Source organism: Dromiciops gliroides, chromosome 3 (assembly GCF_019393635.1).
Source record: "Dromiciops gliroides isolate mDroGli1 chromosome 3, mDroGli1.pri, whole genome shotgun sequence".
Taxonomy (NCBI): domain Eukaryota; kingdom Metazoa; phylum Chordata; class Mammalia; order Microbiotheria; family Microbiotheriidae; genus Dromiciops; species Dromiciops gliroides.
In genome coordinates, this window is record NC_057863.1 from 432773054 (window position 1) to 432794977 (window position 21924).

At 37.4% G+C, this 21924-nt stretch overlaps 1 protein-coding gene across 3 annotated transcripts in view; it reads left to right on the forward strand.

Moving 5' to 3' along the window:
• ZNF385B (zinc finger protein 385B) overlaps window positions 1-21924 on the forward strand; it is a 525190-nt gene that overhangs the window by 111829 nt on the left and 391437 nt on the right. For all 3 annotated transcript variants that reach the window (XM_043990458.1, XM_043990457.1, XM_043990459.1), the window contains exon 2: window positions 21119-21424. In XM_043990458.1, the coding sequence (XP_043846393.1) occupies window positions 21121-21424 (304 nt within the window). In that variant the 5' untranslated portion in view covers window positions 21119-21120. The remainder of the gene's footprint in view (window positions 1-21118; window positions 21425-21924) is intronic.

A 21924-nucleotide genomic window follows, 5' to 3' on the forward strand; every position in this document is an offset into this window, starting at 1 on the left:
GACTGGAGAGAAAATAAGGTAAGAGACAAGTTATTTTTCTTCCATGACCTTACTTTTTATGACATAGCACAGCATCAAAATAAAATATATGAACAGTTGCACATGGTCTTGGTTATGGAAAAAATTAATGAATAAATGATGAATGAATGACTCTTTGATTTTCAAAGTGGGGAAGAAAACAGTATGTATCCATTTCATGGTACAGCTTTTTACCATCATTTTCAGGGATAAGGAAAGGACGGTCATGGAAAAGAAGGAATCTGGGTGCTGCTATTCAGATAATAAATTACATGGATGGCACCAGGGTACAGCACTGGCTCTTCTTCAGGGTGTGGGAAGCAGTGTCTTCTTCATACCCTGTACCTCCCTCCTCTTCCCTACTCCAACACTGTCTCTCCTTGCACTCAGAATCAGCTTAGAAGACTGTTGGCACCGATGATTATGGAGGTCAGGGCTGGCCTTGAGAAGTGTGCTAAGTAGGTGAAATTTGCCTAAGATATACCTTCCACCCCATGCTTATCTCTCAAGTGCCTAGCACTTACACTAACTCCTAGTTGCTTAGGTTGGCACCCCACCAAGACGCACCCTACCTAGGCAGACCAAGAATACCGGGGAACTCTTCTTCTGATGTTTTTCTCCTCTTGAAATTTGCCTCTCCCATTACCATTTCCAACTCCTGGCAGTATCCTACTGCATCATTGACTGGCCAATTTAATAAGCATATTTGGAAAGTGATCGCAGTGTATCTACTTGGTTAGTTTTGTCTTTCTTGAGATCAGACAAACTTTGAGGGTTTGTTTCTGTTTGTTTTTGTTTTTGTGGGGCAATGGGGGTTAACTTGCACAGGGTCACACAGCTAGTGTCAAGTGTCTGAGGCCAGATTTGAACTCAGGTCCTCCTGAATCCAGGGCCCCTGCTTTATCTACTGCGCCACCTAGCTGCTCCCTGAGGGTTTGTTTCTGAACCATGCTCATGGCCATGATTTCTGACAGGGTCAAAGGTGGAGGGCACTAGACCTATTCTGTTTTTGTTTCTCTATGTTTGGAGCTTCCGAGTTAGAGCATCTTTCCTGAAACTGAGAGATAGTAGAAGGAATGCCGATCAGGAGTCAGGGGACTCGAGCTCATATCTTACCTTTCTCAATACCTGTGTGGCCTTGAGCATCACCTTTCTGCACCTCTTTCCTCATCTGCAAAAGGAAGAAATTGGACTAGACGATCTTTTAGGTGCCTCTTACCCCTAAATCTATGGACCTAATATTAACCTTTTCATTTGGCATATGTATCTAGAAGCATGACATTACTTGGGTGTGATTTTAACTGGGAAACAGTCTAAGAACAGAGCCAGAAAAAGCAAATTACTGAATAGCGTGGTTGTGCACATCTGTCTTAAAGCCTCTCTGTACTGATTGAGTCAAAAAATCAGAGTGAAAACTACTTCAGAAACTACTTAAAACCACTCTATGATGATGTGTGGTCTGATTCCTTTTATGAAATCAACTCTAAAACAACATCTCTTCTTACTGTCTAATTCTCTTTTGTTTTAGTCTTTAGCATCTCTTTTTCTAAGTCTGTGTAAGTCGGCTAACAGTATTTTATTTAAAGCAATAAAATTCTGTTCTGATCAAGGAAACTAAGTATGAATTAAGGTATCAACAAAGAATGATGGTTTAAAATATTATTCTTCTCAGATAATGTTTCTATTTTAATAGTCTTTCCACAGTACTGGTAGTAATTAAAATCATTAATTGCTAGTGTAGGTAGCAATGGTGGGAATCACATATGGGTAAAACAGAGAGGGAGATGATTTTGAGTAGGGAAGTTTTTCAACACCACTGAAATTGTACCACGTAGCCCTAACACAGGTCACTGACCAGCTGAATGTGAACAAATCCTTTTCTTGAATGTAGTATAAGTGCACTTTTCTTGAATGAAGTATAAGTGCACTTTAAGCCGTGAAGGGTGAACTTAAGATGCAACATTATTTATCCTTCCCCTGGCTCCAAAGAAGTATTAGAATACTACTAGCCTATCTCTACTGGACTAGAATAGTAGAAATATATAGAATATTGGTAAGCAGAAGGCAAAGCTAATAGTATAAAGTACCAAGGATGAGTAAAAGAGGTTGTCTTGTTAGTTTCATTTTTAGGCATAATAAGTTCAGGAAATTCTTTTGGTAGGGGATGAATAATCTTGATCTGCTGTGAGAGTGGGTATTCAAATAAAAAAAATGCACTTTAGAATAAAAGTTCAGGGGCAGCTAGGTGGTACAGTGGATAAAGCACTGGCCCTGGATTCAGGAGTACCCGAGTTCAAATCCAGCCTCAGACACTTGACACTTAATAGTTGTGTGACCCTGGGCAAGTCACTTAAACCTCATTGCCCTGCAAAACAACAACAACAACAACAACAACAAAAAAAGACAACAAAAAAAACCCAAGTTTGGGGCAGCTAGGTGGCGCAGTGGATAAAGCACCAGCCCTGGATTCAGGAGGACCTGAGTTCAAGTGTGACCTCAGACACTTGACACTTACTACCTGTGTGACCCATGGCAAGTTACTTAACCCTCATTGCCCTGCAAAAAAAAAAAAAAAAAAAGAATAAAAGTTCAGGAGGGTTGTTATGTGATATTGCTAATTTCCCCCAGACAGGAAGGTTTTCCAAAGAAAGAACAGAGAGGACTGACTAATTGGGAGGTTGTAAGGATGAAGAAAGCAGAACTCACAGTTTAGATAATCTGGTGAAGAAAGTGTAAAACAATCAAGAAGCATTTATTAAGTACCCATTGTGTTTTAGGCATGATATTTGGTGCTAAAGATGAAAAGGTTAAAAAAAAGTGGAAGTGTCAGTTCTCAAGGGTTTTGCATTCTACCTGGGAGAAAACTATTTCCCACACCATTTTCATATTCCCTTAAGCCTACCAATTTAGCATTCTAGGATGTATTGTATATATACCATAAGGGTCAATTCCAGAATTTTGGTGGCTTAGAGTCCTTTTCTTTTTCACCTTTAGGTCCTTTCCCCATGACTTCTGGGGCTAAATATAGTCTGGCAGCTAGCTAGCAACTTGTGAAGTTAAAACTGAACTCCCTTTAGCCCCAAGGGGGAGGAAGTGTGGTGAAGCCAGAACTGGGGATAATGGATTGAGGTTGAATGGACAGGATGCATATTCCTCGGCATTCCACCCTGTGCCTGGTTTATTAAAAATCCAAATGCTGTTTTGATCTGTCAGGGAGCTGGTAGGAAAGGTGATTGGAGAGTTGCTGTCACAGAGGGATGATGGGATTCATAGAGGTTATATAGATTCTCAAAAAGCTAAACATCACATTTTAAGTGAAAGGTGGTTATCTTCCTCTTCCCACTACCATTTATGCTGTGCATTTAAGTAATTATAAAGAAATAAAAGGCATAATTTTTTCTAGTGCAAATGCCAATCAGTGCAAAGCAGTTGAATTGTATGTTGTCTCTTTAGATAATACTACTGAATTAGTCACTTTTTAGGTCTCAAAGAAAAAGTGGAACATTATAATGCATATCCTGTTTCAGGGAAATACTGTGTGTTAATTGGAGATACAGACAAGGCCAGCCACCTCCAAAGAGATTAAATTTTCAGATGAAAATGTCATCAGTGTTCAGCTGAGTCAAGGATCTTGGTTGCTTGCCTTGAAATATAACACTTAAGCTTAAATGATTCAGTGTGATGAGACCTGACCTGGAATTGCAAGGTTATAAGTGATTGGTTTTTCTTATTTTTCAAATGGAATTAGTAGCCCAGAAAGTAATAATACATTAATAAGAGTCTTGTGGAGATAACTTATTTGTAATTTAATTTGCTTTTTTTTTCAGCTATCCAATTGTTATAGTTGATTCATAAGGCATGATGACAAACTTTAAGGAAGAATCAATCTGTTATTTTGGGTTATATATCTTAACTGTGGTATTTCTATTTCCTAAAAACTCATAAAGAAAATAAATTTTATTGGGTATATATCAAATATATATCAAGAACATAAACATCATAGGTGTAAGTATAGCCCCAAATAAAGGCAATCACTTAAATGTAACATATGGAAATATTATAGATCCTGAGGAAGCAAGCTATGACACCGAGAAAACAAAAAGAAGGGGGTTCAGCTGAAAAATAGTGTGAAGGATTCCCACTGTAACGGTGGTGCCAGAGAACAAGGATAATATATGTAATAATATATCCTTTTCCGTGTTATGTTGGAAAATGTGCTAAACATTCACTGTATTCACAGGGGATATGATTTGGTTCACAGTACACCCAAATGAGGAACTTTGTAGCAAGGTTTATGAGGTGTGACTGTAAAGTAATGCAACAGATTTTCTCAGAGGTTTGTGTAGTCGGTCTCATTGCTTTATAGTCATGCCTTGTACTATAAGGCACTTCCTGATTTAGGAACAACCAACCTGGGAACATCCCATAAAAATGAAAATAGATGGATGTACATTGCCTCATCTCACTCTATTTTTTCCTCTCCTTCCTTCTCTTTTTATTCCTGACAGAAGTTAAGTAGACTTGAACCAACCATACTATGGGGCAGCTGTTAAGGGAAGCTCTCTAATCTAGCATCTCTTCCCTACCACCTCCTTTCTTTGCCTGTCATGGATTCCATGTACAATTGTCTGTTTAAAAAAAAAAAAAAGAAAGCTTTTTCTCTACATCTTTTAATGCTTTAGAATTCAGCTAATTACGTCACATACAAGCCTTTATTCCAAGTACACACTTTTAACTCCTTTCTGTTTCCTCTTTTTCCTTCCAATTCTTGCTGAGTTTCCTCAGGAAATCTTCCTTGTTTTTAATTTCTTCTGTGAGTCAAAAAATTATCTCAATCTTGTTTAGGGAGTGTAAAAACAAAGATGTTAATACATTTGTTAAGGGAAAGAAGGTCATTACCTTTGTCCCAGTTATGTAATGTTACAGCTAGAATAAATAGATCCTCTAGTTCCTCCTAATTGTGTAGATGTGGAAACTGAGAACCAGAAGAAAAGTGATTTGTCTTCTATGATGCTGCAGCAAGTCTGTGCCAGAGACTGTGTTTCATTCAAGAGCCTTTTCCAGAACATCACTGTCTTGAAGTGATACTGCAAGTAATAAAAAAAAACAACCAAATGACATCAGCATCAGCTGTCATTTTAAAATCCCCAGAACCCATCTGGAGGGAAGGAACAAGCATTTATATAGCACCTTCTATGGGCCACACACTTTGAAAAGTACTTTTTACTTTTTAAAAAATAAACATTTTTTTATTTATAGTTTGGGGTTCCAATTTATATCCCTCTTTCTCTCCCTTCCCTCCCCCCTCCCTGAGGTGGTAAGCAATCAGATATAGGTTATGCACGTATAGATTATGTAAAACATTACAAAATTAGTCATTTTGTATAAGAAATAAATTAAGAAGAAATTAAATAAAAGGAAGAAAGTGAAATAAAATGAAAAATAGCATGTTTCAGTCTGTGTTCCATAAATATCAGTTATTTCTTTGGAGGTGGATAGTATGTTTCATCAGTAGTCCTTTTGGGATTGTCTTGGATCATTATATTGTTGAGAATAGTTGTTTTTCACAGTTCTTCATCAAACAACATTGCTGTCTCTGTGCATAGTGTTCTCTTGATTCTGCTCTCTTCACTATACATCAGTTCATACAAGTTATCCAGGCCTTTCTGAAATCATCCTGCTTGTCATTTCTTATAGCACAATAATATTCCATCACTATCATATACCACAGCTTGTTTAGCCATTCTCCAATTAATGGACATTCCTTTGATTTCCAATTCTTAGCCACCACAAAAAGAGCTGCTATGAATATTTTTGTACAAATAGGTCTTTTTATCTTTTGGGGGGATGTCTTTGGGAAGTAAACCTAGAAGTGGTATTGCTGAGATCAAAGGGTATGCACAGTTCTTTAGCCCTTTGGGCATAGTTCCAAATTGCTCTCCAGAATGGTTTGGTCTTTTCACAACTCCTCCAGTGGTGGATTAAAAGTGCTTTTCACTAAGACTTCATTTGCTGTTGAGAATTCTTTCTAAATAATGCTTCTAAAATCAAGCTTTCGGGGCAGCTAGGTGGTGCAGTGGATAGAGCACTGGCCCTGGAGTCAGGAGTACCTGAGTTCAAATCCGGCCTCAGACACTTAACACTTACTAGCTGTGTGATCTTGGGCAAGTCACTTAACCCCAATTGCCTCACTAAAAAAAAAAATAAATTAAAAAAAAATAAAATCAAGCTTTCTTTACTTCTTTATTGTCCTCTAGCAAAAACTTTTTTCAATAGTATTGAAGATAAAAAATTCTATTTAATTAAGTTGATTTTGTTTAATTATTAGTATTGCAATAGTATTGTGTTCTAAAATTTTTTTCCATTGCAAAGGTACAGTATTTCACTGTCCTTATAGGTTAAACAGGTCTGTGTGGACTGGCCTGGGAAGTTAACCAACATTGATCATATTGTTTCCATGGGAAAATATGTTTTGAATTCCAAACAATTAACTTGAAAACCAATTTTGCCTCTTTCATAATGCATTACTTTCTGACTTTAAATCTGAGCCATCTATTACTACTAGAGCCTGTTGAATATTTGCACTATTCAGGGCTGGGCATATGTCATAGGAACTACATTATTTCAATTGCCTCTTAAAAAGTCTTTTTGTCTCACTCCAGTGAATCCCATATTCTAATATTTTCATGACTCTACGACTGGGGACAGCTAGGTGGCACAGTGGATAGAGCACCAGCTCTGGATTCAGGAGGACCTGAGTTCAAATTAAGCCTCAGACACTTAATACTTACTAGCTGTGTGACCCTGGGCAAGTCACTTAACCCCAATTGCCTCACTTTAAAAAAAAAAAAGATGACTCTATGACTGATCTCATTAATAAAGTCATTTTTCCAGTGATGCAGAAAGTAACAAACACATCCATATCTTCCAATCCTATGTGGATTTTTTCCATGTATTCCCAAAATTTCATGAGTGGGGATCCATCCACTCACCAGATTGGTGAGATACTAGGTCACTAGCCTTTCCTGCCTTCTGACCAGGCTTGCTGACTCCCAGGAACATACCTTCTACTATGGCCTGGAACATGCTTTCTGAAACCTTACAGGACAAAGCAGCACTGCTTGTTATGAAGTTTAGTGAAGACTGTGAACCTGGTAATCACTGGGCCTCCTCACCAGAATTCTCTCCATTCACTGATAGTCTTCCTGAAGCATCCAGACATCTAACCCTACCCACTTTCATTTTTTTTATTTCTTAGCAAATGCATTTAATCAGATGGATGGCAAGAAAAATAATAACAAACCATTCTCTAGCCCTACCTATCCCAAACCTGGAGTGTTCTCTCCTCTAAATACAGAGAGTACATGAGAATAGAGGGGGCACAAACTTAAAGAACAATGGTACTGAGTACTTGTCACTAAGGCAACTAACATCTGGAATTTCAGGACTAAGAGTTCATCAGAGCATGATGTCAGTGACTGATGAGTAACTTTGGTACTCAAAGCTGGGATGGCTCTTTGCAGAGACATAGCTGTAGAACTAAAAAGCATCTCAGAGGCAATTTAGTTCAACCTCTTTTTTTTTGCAGGTGAGGAAACTGAGAGCAGTGGAGATTAAGAGACAGTCATTGCTCCTATTCTTCCACTAACATATTTCCTACAGCTTTCAAAGTTGTTTGTTTTTTAGAGCATTGCTGTTATTATATAAATTGTTCCTCTGGTTCTGCTCATGAGATTTTTAATCAATTTATAAAAATCTGCAAATTTGTTCATGTTAGAATATTGATGTTATGGTACAAACTGTTTTTCTGGCTTTAGATATAAAATATGTAATTATATATGCATATATAATTGTTTTCTGGTTCTTCTTACTTCATTGTACATTTGTTCATATATATCTTCCCATGTGTTTTTCTTCTTCTTCTTCTTCTTCTTCTTCTTCTTCTTCTTCCTCTTCCTCTTCTTCTTCTTCTTCTTCTTCTTCTTCCTCTTCCTCTTCTTCTTCTTCTTCTTCTTCTTCTTCTTCTTCTTCCTCTTCCTCTTCTTCTTCTTCTTCTTCCTCTTCTTCTTCCTCTTCTTCTTCTTCTTCTTTTGCAGGGAAGGAGCAGGGCAATGAGGGTTAAGTGACTTGCTCACAGTCACAGAGCTAATAAATATCAAGTGTCTGAGGCTGCATTTGAACTCAGGTCCTCTTGAATCCAGGGCCGGTGCTTTATCCACTGCGCCACTTAGCTGCCCCTTCCCATGTGTTTTTGTTTGTTTGTTTGTTTTTTTAGGCAATTGGGGTTAAGTGACTTGCTCAGGGTCACACAGCTCGTAATTGTTAAGTGTCTGAGCTAGGATTTGAACTCAGGTCCTCCTGACTCCAGGGTCAGTGCTCTATCCACTGCGCCACCTACCTGCCCCTCCCATGTGTTTTTGAAATCAGTTTCTTCATTTTGTACACCAAAATATGACTCTACATAATTTATTAAGTCGTTAGTGGACTATCACTATATTGTATGCTGACCTCCCCCTACTATGCAGTACATTGCCTGAATATTTCAAAATAAGACAAATTTCTCCCTCTTCCCAAAGTGGAATAAAACATAATACAAGAAAAAAAAGTCTTACATTGGGGTCAGGGACTGAGTTCCCTTTTGGAGGAAATATCCAAGCAAGCTCTAGGGTTTCTGCAGCCTCATCTGATACTGGGTGAATATTCAGAATATCTTCATTCTTGGAGCAGAGGCCAATGTAAAATATAGTACAGAGAAGCTTTAAAAAAAGGAGTTGGTGAATGTATAAATGTGGAAGTTACTGTCTACATCATAAAACACTATATCTCCTGCCTCATAATCCAAAAAGATGCCGACTTAGCAGAACTTTCCTGTTAAGGGAATGTTCATCCTAGGCATGGTACAGACAATATACTTATTTTATCTTAGACTCAAAAGCTGGCATCCAATAGAAGAAGATGGTGAAACCTCTCCGATTCTGCTTACAGAGTTCTTACAAAAAGCAACATCCCAAGCAGAATTATTTCCCATTGTGACCTCCAAATAATGTCTCCCAGACAAGAAGCTCTGAGTTGCTAGAACAGCACCACATAGATCACATCTCTCTGCAGTATAATGCAGCTTGTTCCGTGAATCTCTTCCTCACACTGTTTTTATATCTGTGGACGAGGATTCCAGCATAGGCACTTTCAGGATCCAGACTGATATTTTCGTGGATTTTTTTTCTTGATCACATGTCTCAGTTTCCAGTTCCTCATCATGTGAAGTGTGAGCAATCTGAAGGATTGCGCCAACTGTCCCCAGTTGTCGATTAGATCAGAGATTCTTCATGAACTTCTTATGGCACTTAGGATATCAGAATTTGGAATTTGAAGTCTTTATAATAAATGCATGGATACATCCTGTCCAGAAACTATGACCAAACTCTATGGATATGGAACATGTGAAGAAATCTAGGCAGATGGGGCATTTCAGCTTTTCCCAAAGATTTGAAATGAGATATCGAGCCATATCATCTGGTGCCCCTGATTTGGACCTTCCCCTGTGTTTGGAGCTCCAGGTCAGTTTTCCTACCCATTTTTAATCTCCATATCCCAGTGACACTGAATTCTGAGCCGTCAAAGATCAACAGCTATCCAAACACTCATTCCACTCAACCTTCCCTCATTCAACACCCCACTACAGATCTGCTGCATAATGATCTGCTGCATTATCCTCTATGAAATCCATTGCTCTAGTTTCCTGGTGCTGATCATGCCTTATAAAGTACCAAACCTGAATTACTTTTCACTCTTCACCTACTTCACTCCTTCAATTTGCTCACAGGGTCCACTGCAAATTTACCTTATCCCAGGGGGGCCTTCACTGAAGCAAGGCAATTCTAGGACTTCTCCCTGCCTTCTCCAGCAGATTGGCCTATCACCTTCACTTTCTTTGTAATCTTCAATCTATACCTATTTATTGATTCCTTTTCTGCTGTTTACAAATATGCCCATATCTTATCAATTCTTTAAAAAATCTCATTAAAGCCTACCATTCATGTTAGCTTTTGTTCTCTATCTCTCCTACCCTTAGCTAAACTCTGAAAAAGCCTTCTACAGTAGGTACCTCCATTTTCTTTCTCATCTCTCTCTTCCAAACCCTCTATAATTTGGCTCCTAACCTCATCATTCAACTGCAACTGGTTTCTTTAAAGTTACCAACATCCTCTTAATTGCCAGATCTTAATTGCCTTTTCTCAATCCTCATCCATCGTGGCCTATCTGTATGGTTTGAAACTATTAATCGGTATCTCCTGGATAAGCTCACCTCTCTGGATTTTTATGATACTTTTTATCTCTTGCTTTTTCTCTTTCCTAGACCATTCCAAAAGGCATGTTTTCCTGGAGAGTTTGTTTTTCTGGATCTTTATCTATGGCATGCCCTTTAATTATGGATACCCCTCAAAGCTCTGCCTTGGGCTCTTTTATTTTTCTCCATAGTTTCTTACTTGGTTATCTCATTTGCTCCATCTGGTTCAATTATCACCTCAGTTCAGATGACTCTCAGATCTATATATCCAGCACTAGTCTATCGCCCAAGATGTGGTCCTGCATCACAAACTGCCTATTAGGCATTTCAATCTGAATATCTCATAGTCATCTGTTCTGGGTGAGGCTTGACTTTGGCCAATTCCCTGGTAGCTTATGTTTGATATAGGAACAAAATGAGACACCTGTGGGTCATTTAAAATTTAACAAAGAAATTTTACTTAGCAATAACATGGGAATGCAATTAAGAAGATGAGGGAACTTTGAGTGGATTTGGCTGGATGAAACTCCTCTGCTTGAGTTGCCCATTCAAGCAAAAGCTTCAGAAATATGTCTGGAACTCTAATGATCAGGAAGTAATGTCACCAGCTTGAAACTGTAGTCTGTTGAGCCATTCAAGTCTTTTTCAAAAAAAATTCCAATTACATATAAAAACAATTTTTTCACTCTTTTAAAAAAAATTTGAGTTTCATATTCTCTCCCTGCCTCCTCCCAACCCTTCTCTCCTTCCCTTGACCCCTCCCTGAGACAGCAAATAATTTTATATAGCTTATACATGTGCAGTCATGAAAAATATATTTCCATATCAGTCATGTTGTAAAAGAAAACATAAACCAAAATCAAAAGTAAAGAAAAAAATTAAAAGTATGCTTTGATATATACATAATTTCTTTCTCTGGAAGTAGATAACATTTTTCATCCTTAAGTCCTTTGGAATTCTCCTGGATCATTGTATTGTTGAGCGTAGCTAAGATTCACAGATGATCATTATACAATATTGGTGTTACTGTGTACAATGTTCTCCTGGTTCTGCTCACTTCATTTTGTATCAGTTCATGTAAGTCTTTCCAGGTTTTTCTAAAAGCATCCTGTTTGTAATTTCTAATAGCACAATAGTATTCCTTCACAATCGTATATCACAACTCGTTCAGCCATTCCCCTAAATAATGGATATCCTCTCAATTTCTGATTCTTTGCCACCACAAAAAGAGTTGCTATAAGTGTGTATACACACACATATATATGTATGTGTATATATATATATATATATATATATATATATATGTCATTTTCCTTTTTTAAAAATCTCTTTGGGATATAGACCTAGTAGTGATAGATCAAAGAGTATGCACAGTTCCACAGTCCTTTGGGAATAGTTCTAAATTGCTCTCAAGAATGGTTGAATCAGTTCATAATTCCACCAACATGCATCTGTGTCTCAATTTTCCCATATCCCCTCTAACATTTGTTATTTTCCTTTTCTGTCATATTAGCCAATATGCTATCTGAAGTGGCACCTCAAAGTTGTTTTAATTTGTATTTCTCTCATCAATAGTGATTTAGATAATTTTTTCATATGTCTATGGATAGCTTTGATTTCTTCATCTGAAAACATCCCTTTACATCTTTTGACCATTAGTCAATTGGGGAATGACTTACCTCCTTATAAATTTGACTCAGTCCTCTATATATTTGAGAAATGAGGTCTTTATCAGAGAAACTTGCTATAAAATTCTTTAACAGTTATGATTACTAACTGTATGTTTCCCTTCATCTTATTTCACCCCCCCCCATTTGTCCTTCTCACTCTTTCCTTTTACTCTGTCCCTCCTCAAAAGTGTTTTGCTTCTGATTACTCCCTCCCCAATCCGCCTATCAAGCCCACCCTTCTTTTATCCCCTTCCTCTCATATTTCCTTGCAGGATAAGATAGATTTCTATATCCAATTGAGTGTGTGTTATTCCCTGCCTGAGAGAGAGACCCAGGGCCTCACTGCTGTCTTTCACCAGGGTTAGGGCCCTCACTGCTGGCTTGAGTCAAATCAAGGGTCCTTGCTGTTGAGCCAATCAAGTCTTAAGGAAGGTTTCAATGCCTTTTAAGGAAAAAAAAATATTCTTTTTAAGGATGTCTGAGAGAGGATTAAGATATTGCTCCTTAGCACCTCAAATTCAGTACATCTTAGAGAGAACCCATTTTGTTTTTCCTTAAACTCTCTTTTCTTGTCCAAGTCTGTCCTTGACTCTCCACTCTCCTTCATACCATATATCCAGTCACTAAATCTTGTCATTTCTACTTCTCTTACATGTTCCATATACATTCCATTTTCTCTGCTTATACAGTCAACATCCTAGTTCCAACCTTCATCACTTCTGACCATTTGAAAGAGCCTTAAAATTGTTCTCTCCACTGCAATCCATATCCCACAGAGCTAGCAGAGTGATTTCCCTACAGTGAAAATCTGACCCAGCCACACCCCTACTCAATAAACTCGACTTACCACTTATTACCTATAGAATCAAATATAAATTTATTTGATATTTCAAGTTCTTTATAGACTGACCACTTTTACCTTATAGTCATCTTATCAATTATTCCCCTCCACAAACAAACAATCCAGCCATGTAGACATATGTGTTCATCTCTGCACATGATATTCTATTGACCATACCCATACTTTTGTACTGGCTGTCCCCCTTCATAGAATGCTATTCTTCCTTGTTCTGATCTCTTAGAGTCCTTCACTTCCTTCAAAACAGCTCAAATGCCACCATCTACAAGAGGTATTTCCTAGTTATCCTAGCTACCAGTGCCTTTTCCTATAAGGTTATCTTTTATCTACTTTACTTTTACCTTGTAAATGCTTATTTGTGTAGAGTAAATACTTTCTCCCCCTTTAGAATGTAAGTTTCTTGTCATCAGGGGATTGATTTAATGCCCATGCCCCCTATTTTATATCCCAGCACTTAACACAGTGCCTAGCACATAATAACAAGAAATACTTGTTGAATGATTCATTGACCCTTGGACAGGAGATAGACCATCTAGTTCCCATGCACCTATTTCAGCAAAAAACTAAAGTTTGCACCAGACTGAATAATGATCAAGAAATCCAATGAGAAACTATTTTCTATTTTAAGTGACAGCCTTCATTACAGAATTGCATAAAAAGTCAGCCAAGAGACCACAAAAAGAGGAGAGAACTGACCTTTGCTGTCTCTCCTCAGCAAAGCCAGTGCCAACACAGAAGGCATGTAACCTGCAATGGTCTGTGTTTTGGGATGGGTCAGTGCCAGGACAGTCAGAAATCTCCAAAGTGGAAAAATAGGACTCCCCAGGAGGTATGCAAGCAAACCAAGATCATCTGAGAACAGCCCAGGCTCATGAAGCAATGTGCAAATCAAATTAAACACAGTATAAAGGAATTGCAAATCTAAATCCATAAAAATTGTCAACAGAAACTCAAAGGAAAAAATGGATTTTCCACAAGAACTACATGAATACTTAAAAGGAATAACTCAATAGATTAAAGAATGAAATAAAAGCTCTTGAGGAAAGAATTTAAAAGAGGTTAAATAATTTAGAAGTAAAAGTAAAATTTACCCAAGAAATGAACTCCATGAAAACTAAAATAGAAAAAATAGAAATCAATTACTCTTTGAGGCAAGAAAAAAAGAACAAAATCAAAATATAATAAAATGTAAGATACCTGATATTAAAAACAACTAACCTGGAAAAAAGGTCAAGGAGAGATTAGTGATAAAAAAAGCCTAGATAATATATTTCTTTTTATCATATTTCTACTCTCCCTCTCTTCCTCCTTCTTTCCCTTCTTTCTTCTTTCCTTCCTTTCTTCTTTTCCTCCTTTCCCTTTTTTCTCTTTCCACTTCCTTTTCTCCCTTTCCTTTTTTCTTTTTCCCTTTCTTTCTTTTTTCCCTTCTTTCCTTTGCTCCCTCCCTCCTTCCTTTCTTCCCTCCTTCCTTCCCCTTTCTTCCTTTCCCCCTTTTTCCCCTTCCTCTTTTCGTTCTTTCCTTCATTCTTCTCATCCTATTTCTGATGGGCAAAGGATCTTCAACCTGCTTTGTTTCCAACCTGGAACAATTAACTCTATCTTAGGCAGCCTGGTAACCAACCCTCCTGTGCACTACATGGGTGCCAGACTTAGTGTGGACACCTGATCAGTTTAGTCTATTTTAGGTCAGATTTCCTGAGTTTAAGTGATACACCAATCTTAGGCTCCCTAGTAGCAAAGATTACAGGCCACCATGCCTGACTGGACACTATGTTTCAAGACATCATAAATGAAAACTGACAAGTTCTGTTAAAACCAGAGGATAAAGTAAAAATAATAGAAAGAATCCACAGATCACGTCCTAAAAGGAACTGCTAAAGGAAAAATGCCTTGCATTTCATAGACAAAAATCCAATGGTCCCACATCAAAAATAAATAAATAAATGAAATACTTGCAAGCATAGAGAAAAGAGTTCAAGTACCAAGGAACTACAGTCAGATTCAAACAAGACTTGGCAGCTTTTATTTAAAACCAGAGGCAATCTTGTAATACAATATTCCAAAAGTCAACATACATGACATAGACTTAAAATCAAGAATTGTCTTGCAAACCTGAATAAAATCCTACATAGACAAAGAAATCTTTAATGGAATAGTGAATTTCACATGTCTCTGATGAAAAGACCGGAGTTGAATAGGATCTTTGAAATGCAAACACAAAAGTCCAGAGAAATATAGCAAGGTAAATTTATTTAAATAAAAGATATGTAATATCGTGTTAACATTTTAGTTGAGAAAGACAAGTGTCCCTTCAAAAGATGTGGAAGGCATTTAATAGAAAAAACAGATATCCTGGGTTAGATTTCACCTGTTCTGAGAGTTTAAGGAGGAGAAAAGAGTAGGTAGATCAAAAAGAAGAAAACACTAGTGTAGAAAGGAAGAAAAAAAAGTGGGGGTAGAGCTTGCTATTTCTCATAATGGGGGTAAGAAGAGAATACGATCAAGGTGAGGGGAAGGACCTTAGGTTAACTTTACTCATCTGAAATGGATAAAAGATGGTTGATCACACACATAAGCACAAATAGCTTTGAATAGCAATATATCACACTCAATAAATTAATAGCACTCAGCACAGTTTTTGGAACATGGTAAGTGATTAATAAATGCTTATTGACTGAGTGAAATAAGCAGGGATAAGGAGTACAATAACATCCACAGATAGGAGCATCTGGAGGATCTTGCCATATGAAGCGGGGTGAAACCTGGATTTCAGGGGATCCATGAATATGGAAGGAGAAATCCAGCTTTATTTTCACTAATATCTAAATGAAAATTAGCATTTCCCTCAATTGGTTAAAAAACATTCAGAGATTAGGTTTACTAGATTGCCAAAGGAGTCCATAATGTAAGAACCCCTGATTTAAAGCTAATCTCTTTCAATTGGACTTCATGCTGGGTCTTTTTCATGACAATGTTTAACACTTATGGTCAGCACATATTTCCTACTTTATTGTCTTTAATATATCATAATATATTAATGGTATCATTTGGGCACCTAGGTGGCACCAAAGTGCACAGAGCCCTGGGCCTGAAGTCAGGAAACCCTGAGCTCAGATACAGACGTAGACATTTACTGGCTATGTGACCCTTAGACTCATTTTGTCTCAGTTTCCTCCTCTGTCGAATGGGGATAATAATAGCACCCACCTTCCAGGGTTGTTGTGAACATCAAATGAGATCTATTTAGCACAATGCCTGGAATATAGTAAGCACTTTGTGGAGTTTAGCTACTATTAATATTATTATTAATCAGGAGGTTTTAGGTTAATTTAATATTAACGATCAGGGGATCATCAAAACAAAGTCATCTATTATATCTTTCAACGAATTTTTAAATATGCCCAGGAAACACCTCATTGGAAGAGAGCCTTCAAAGCAATGTTCTGCTTTGCCATATCAAAGCATTCTTAGTCAGCAAACATAAGGACGATGGCATCTGGTATTATCTAAAATTTCAGTTGTATAATGGTAAAATGTGGTTTCTGTGGAATGTCACTTTCAAAAGTCTGTCTCAGATGCCCTCATCAAGGATGCCCTCAATCCATGTGTAGATTGTTCTCATTAAAATTTTATGTAGATGGAAATATTGGTCTATTTTGGGTAGTTATTGATACTCTCTTGGTTGCCTTTAGGGAGGTGGAGGGGGTAATAGGGTCTGAGTTCTTCTGTATGGTTTTGGCATTTTTTCTTCCTCAGCTACCTTGAGAATTGATCCCTCAGAACCGCCTGACAATCAACTGCAGTGTGGACCCCCCCACTTACTTGGTCTAATCTAGTTGTTTGCTCCAGTTGCTTTCTTCAGTTCTACTTCCTCAAGAAGAATATGTAGAATTGAGGCAGCTAGGTGGCGCAGTGGATAGAACATTGGCCCTGGATTCAGGAGGACCTGAGTTCAAATCTGGCCTCAGACACTTAATACTTACTAGCTGTGTGACCCTGGGCAAGTCACTTAACCCCAATTGCCTCACCAAAAAAAAAAAAAGAAGAATATGTAAACCTGATAGGGGCAGCTAGGTGGCACAGTGGATAGAGCACCAGCCCTGGATTCAGGAGGACCTGAGTTCAAATCCTGCCTCAGACACTTGACACTTACTAGCTGTGTGGCCCTGGGCAAGTCACTTAACTCTAATTGCCTCACCAAAAAAAAAAAGAAAGAAAGAAAGAATATGTGGACCTGAGATGTTGAAATCCATATGTAGTTGTATACCTGTCATTTTAAATTTCTAGATTGCTGACATAGGTGACATTTGTAGATCACTGACAGATGTGACATTTGCAGATTGGTGACATAGGCAACATTAATAAAAAGGTGACATAGGCAACATTTTAAAAGGGGTGACATAGGTGACTTGGGGGTTGGAGAGGGTGACATAGATTATGTTTGTAGTTCAGTGCCATGGGTGGCATTTACAGATCAGTGATATGAGTGACATTTACAGATAGGTGACATAGATAGCATTTGCTCATCAATGTCATAGGTGGAAATGGCAGGTAAATGACATAGGTAGTATTTGCAAACCATTGACAAAAGTGGTAATTGGAGATTGGTGACACAAGTTCAATTGGAAAATTGTTAATATAGGTGACATTGGCAAATGGGTGGCATAGGTGGCATTGGCAAATAAGTGAAAAGTTGACATTAGTGAATAGGTGACACAGGAAATATTGGCAGAGGTGACACTGACAGATAAATGACAGGTGATATTGGTGTGTAGGTGACAAAGGTGACATTGACAGTCTGGTGAAATACAAGTCATTGCACACAATTCACAAAGGTGTCATTAGAAGATAGGTGGTATAGGTGACATTGCTGGTAAGGGATATAAGTGGCAGTTACAGAGAGGTGACGTAAGTGGCATTGGCACATGTGATGTTGGTGATGTTTGTTGATAGGTGACATTTACATATACCTGACAAAGGGTACATTTTCAGTTAGGGGGCATAGTTGCATTTGCATATCAGTGAAAAAGTAAATTTGCACATAAGTAACAGGTGGCATTTGTAGATCAGTAACATGGATGGAATTGGCAGATTTTTTTCCCCGTATTTTACCATTGTGTGTGTGGTTTTTTTTGGGGGGGTTGAGATTAAGGGGGGTTGTTTTTGTTTTAAAAATACTGGGACAATTAACTCTTGTCTTGTGTAGTTTTTCACTTATGATTTCTTGAAAAATAGCTCTGGAAAACCAGGTTTTGTTTTGTCTTTTAAAGTCCACTGTGATTCAAATGGAAATATCTGACTATTCCTTTAAAGCCAAATCACTCTGGTTTTCATTAATTGGCCAACAGTAGGTCCCAGCTCAAATCTCACTTGCTCATGTTTGAGTTGAGTGTAAATAGCAATTGTTTCTGGTCTGGGCCAAAACTCTGAGGGTCTTCCCTTCATGTACTGATTCTTTCATGGAGGCAAACCAGGCTATTGTTTGCCTCAATTCTTACCTAGCTATTAGTTACTGAATGGGCTTTGCCTCAGACAAATTGAGACCTGGGAAATACTTTAGCTTAGAAAGGTCCTGGGTCCCAAAATCCCCCACTACATCTGGAGCCATTACCAGTCATCTTGACCTATGTCTTGCCACTGGACTCCAAGGACTCTGGAGGAGAGCTGCCTCACTTAAATCCAATTCACTTTTAAGTCAAGACATCGCCCTCCTGATGTTATTGGTCCTCTATGAGGACGATGGACAAACAACAACAAACAATGTATGTTTGTGTGTGTGTGTATACACAGATGTATATGTACACTATATATACTACGTGTGTATATGTATCTGTGTATATGTAATATATATGTATATATACATATTTGTGTGTATATAACTATATATGTGTTATATAGTATATACATATGTACATATAATATATACAACATATGTATATGTATATATGTATATCTAATATATGTGTGTATAGTTATTGCATTTACTGTGCCAGGCACTGTGATAAGTACTTTACAAATATCTCATCTTAATCTCACAGGGAGATGAGGTGGGTACTGTCATCATCCTCATTTTGAAGTTCTGAAAACTGAGGCAGGCAGAGGTTAAGTGACTCGCCCAGGGTCACACAGCTAGTAAATATCTGAGAACACATTTGACCTCAGGTCTTCCTGACTCCAGGTCAAGGGCTCTTATCAACTGTGCCACCTAGCTGACCTTATGGATCACTGTTATTACCAACTTTCTTCATACTTGTCTTTCCTTTGTTCCTTCTTGTTGTATTGTGAAAGATAGAGAGGAACCAAAACTAAGATCACAGGATCATAAACTTAGACCTAGAAGAAATCTTGGAAACCATTAAAGGCAATGCCTTTATTTTACAAATGGAGTAAATTGAGATTATTATTACCCATAATTATCTATCATCTTTGGAATCTTTCCATCAAGTTTATATTCCAAACCAATCTTGTTATGACTACCACATAATCTGTTTGTCAAAGGAATCAAATGTTTGGTGACTCAAGTGCTTTTAGTTAATTTTGTTCTCTTCTTTAATTAAATTAATTTACATAAGTTAATATCTATACTAAATTCCTATATTCTTTGTCAATGTCCATTCCTCCACCCATTCCCCATTGTTTAATATTAATGATTTGTTTAATTAGGTCAGATTTCATTGTTAACTTCATACCATATCTTAATAAAATATTCTGCTACCTTTCTATTAATTTTAATCTACGCTTTAATAAGTCAGACTGCACATAAATAATTGATTCAGGAATGGCTCCAACATCCATAATGAGTAATTTTTTGTGCATTTAAACATGGCCAAAGAACAATTTTAGTTTTATAATACAATTTGGTGTTTGCCACATTTAGTATCTCCAATTTTTTTTCAAAGAATTTATAATATATATTTAAGAGGCTTTTGTATGGAATAAAAACTTTTGACCTCTCTGACTCCCAGGCCATTTTTCCAACATATTATTTTTGCCAATGTCATCTATGCATTAATGTCACTGAGTAATAAAATATATATTGTTTTAATTATGGAGGTTATTATTAAATTCATCACAGAATTTTTAGAACTTTTCATATTCTCTATAACAACTTTTGGCATATAAGCCATGATTATTCCTACGTTGGGTTTTTTGGGCAAATATGTATCATGAGCAGTGTAATATGAGCATACCAAATGTCCCATGCAATCACTTCTTGTTAACTTTGGCCACAAAATGAGGTCAACACCTTTATTTGCCCATCTATACAAGACTTGTGCACCATCCTTCCATTTAGCTACAAATTCTTTTTACTTTCTGGTTCAAATATCAAACTAGGACATCAAGATTTCTCTTTTCTCTTCCCTTTCTTACTCTTCCTCCCACATGTGGTCTCTTTCTCCACTTGGGGTGCTGCACTTACATGTGGGTGCTCTGTCCATAGGATCATAACTTTGAGTTCCTTATATTTTATATCTCATAATATTTGGGGACTGGATTTTTAAAAAATTCTCTCTCTCCCTCTCTTTCTGTGTCTCTGTCTCTCTCTCTCTCTTATGCAAAGAACAGCCAGGAGACCACTGTTACTGGACTCTAGAGTACATGGAAGAGAGTAAGAAGGCTAGAAAGTTAGGAAGGGTCCAGATTATGAAGGGCTTTAAAAGACAGGTGATTTTATATTTGATCTTAGAGGTAATAGGGAGCCACTGAAGTTTACTAAATAAAGAGGTGATATGGTCATACCTGCATTTTAGGAATATCAGGTTGAGCATAGTGTTTGATGGATTAGAGTGGAGAGAGAGACTTGAGGCAAGGACACCAGCCAGTAGACTATTCCATCAGTCCAGATGCAAGATGATGAGGGCAGAGTGGTAGCAGTGTCCCTTCCCTCCTTTTGTCAGTTGTATGATTTAGAAAGGAATCTCTTCTAAAAATCTGGTTAACATCTGAAGTCCTTTCCACCTCTGAAATTCTACAATATTAAGTAGCTATATTTCATAACTCTCAAAAACACTGGATAATATTGTGTATAATAGTGATTTGTGTGTATCTTATCTCTTTACTGAACTTCAAGCTCCATGAAGGCAGGGACTTTGTCATTCCCTAGCATTATGTACTATATGCAGTAGGAACTTAATACAGGTTTTCTGAATGAATACTATTAGGTGGGGTGGATGAATTTTTGCTCAACTTGACTACATATATACTGATTTTTGCATTTAAATGTGGTGAAAAATAAATGGCCCGTCCATTTCTGATTTCAAGCACCGTGTATTCTTTCTCTAGGTATGAAGCGTCCTTTAAGTCCTGACTACATTCTCGAAGATGGAATTATGAATATGGCCACCTTTCTGCGAGGTTTTGAAGAAAAAGGACCAAAGCATGAACGACCTGACTCTCAACTGAGTAAAGAAAAAAAGAAAATTCTCTTTTCCTTCTGTGATGTGTGCAACATTCAACTGAACTCAGCAGCTCAGGCTCAGGTCCATTACAATGGGAAATCACACCTGAAGAGGGTGAAGCAATTGAATGATGGAAAGGTCCCTGCACATTCTTCCAGCTCTGGGTCACTGTTGGTAGGCACAAGTACAGGTATGTAGGAATGTCAAGAGGTCATTGTTTACATGGGTGACTGGATCTTCTCTATTAGAAAAAAAAATGGTTTTAGGAAAGATGCATTATTCTCTTTATAACCAGGGTTCCATAAGATGATATTATCTTCCCCTTGCCAAGATAAAATTTCAGGAGCAATTTGTCACTTTTCAGTTTTTGATTATCGATGTCTGACACAATTTGTACATCAGATCATAAGCCCTCCTGTATTCAAAGAGTGTGTGAACATTTCCTAATGTAATTTTGAAGCATATTTCCAAAATGAACAGATGAGATCATTTCTTTTTCTCATGAAAAATTCAAGTTTCTTCATTCTGCTTAATCCATTTCTACTTAATAACTTAGAGTGGGTAGTATATTTTAAAACTGACTCTATTATTATATCATGCAGGAAAAAAACTAACACTGATCATGTGCATTTCAAGTGTCCTAGTCCTTTATTGAGTTGCTACGAGTATATAGATTAGTGATCTAACAGA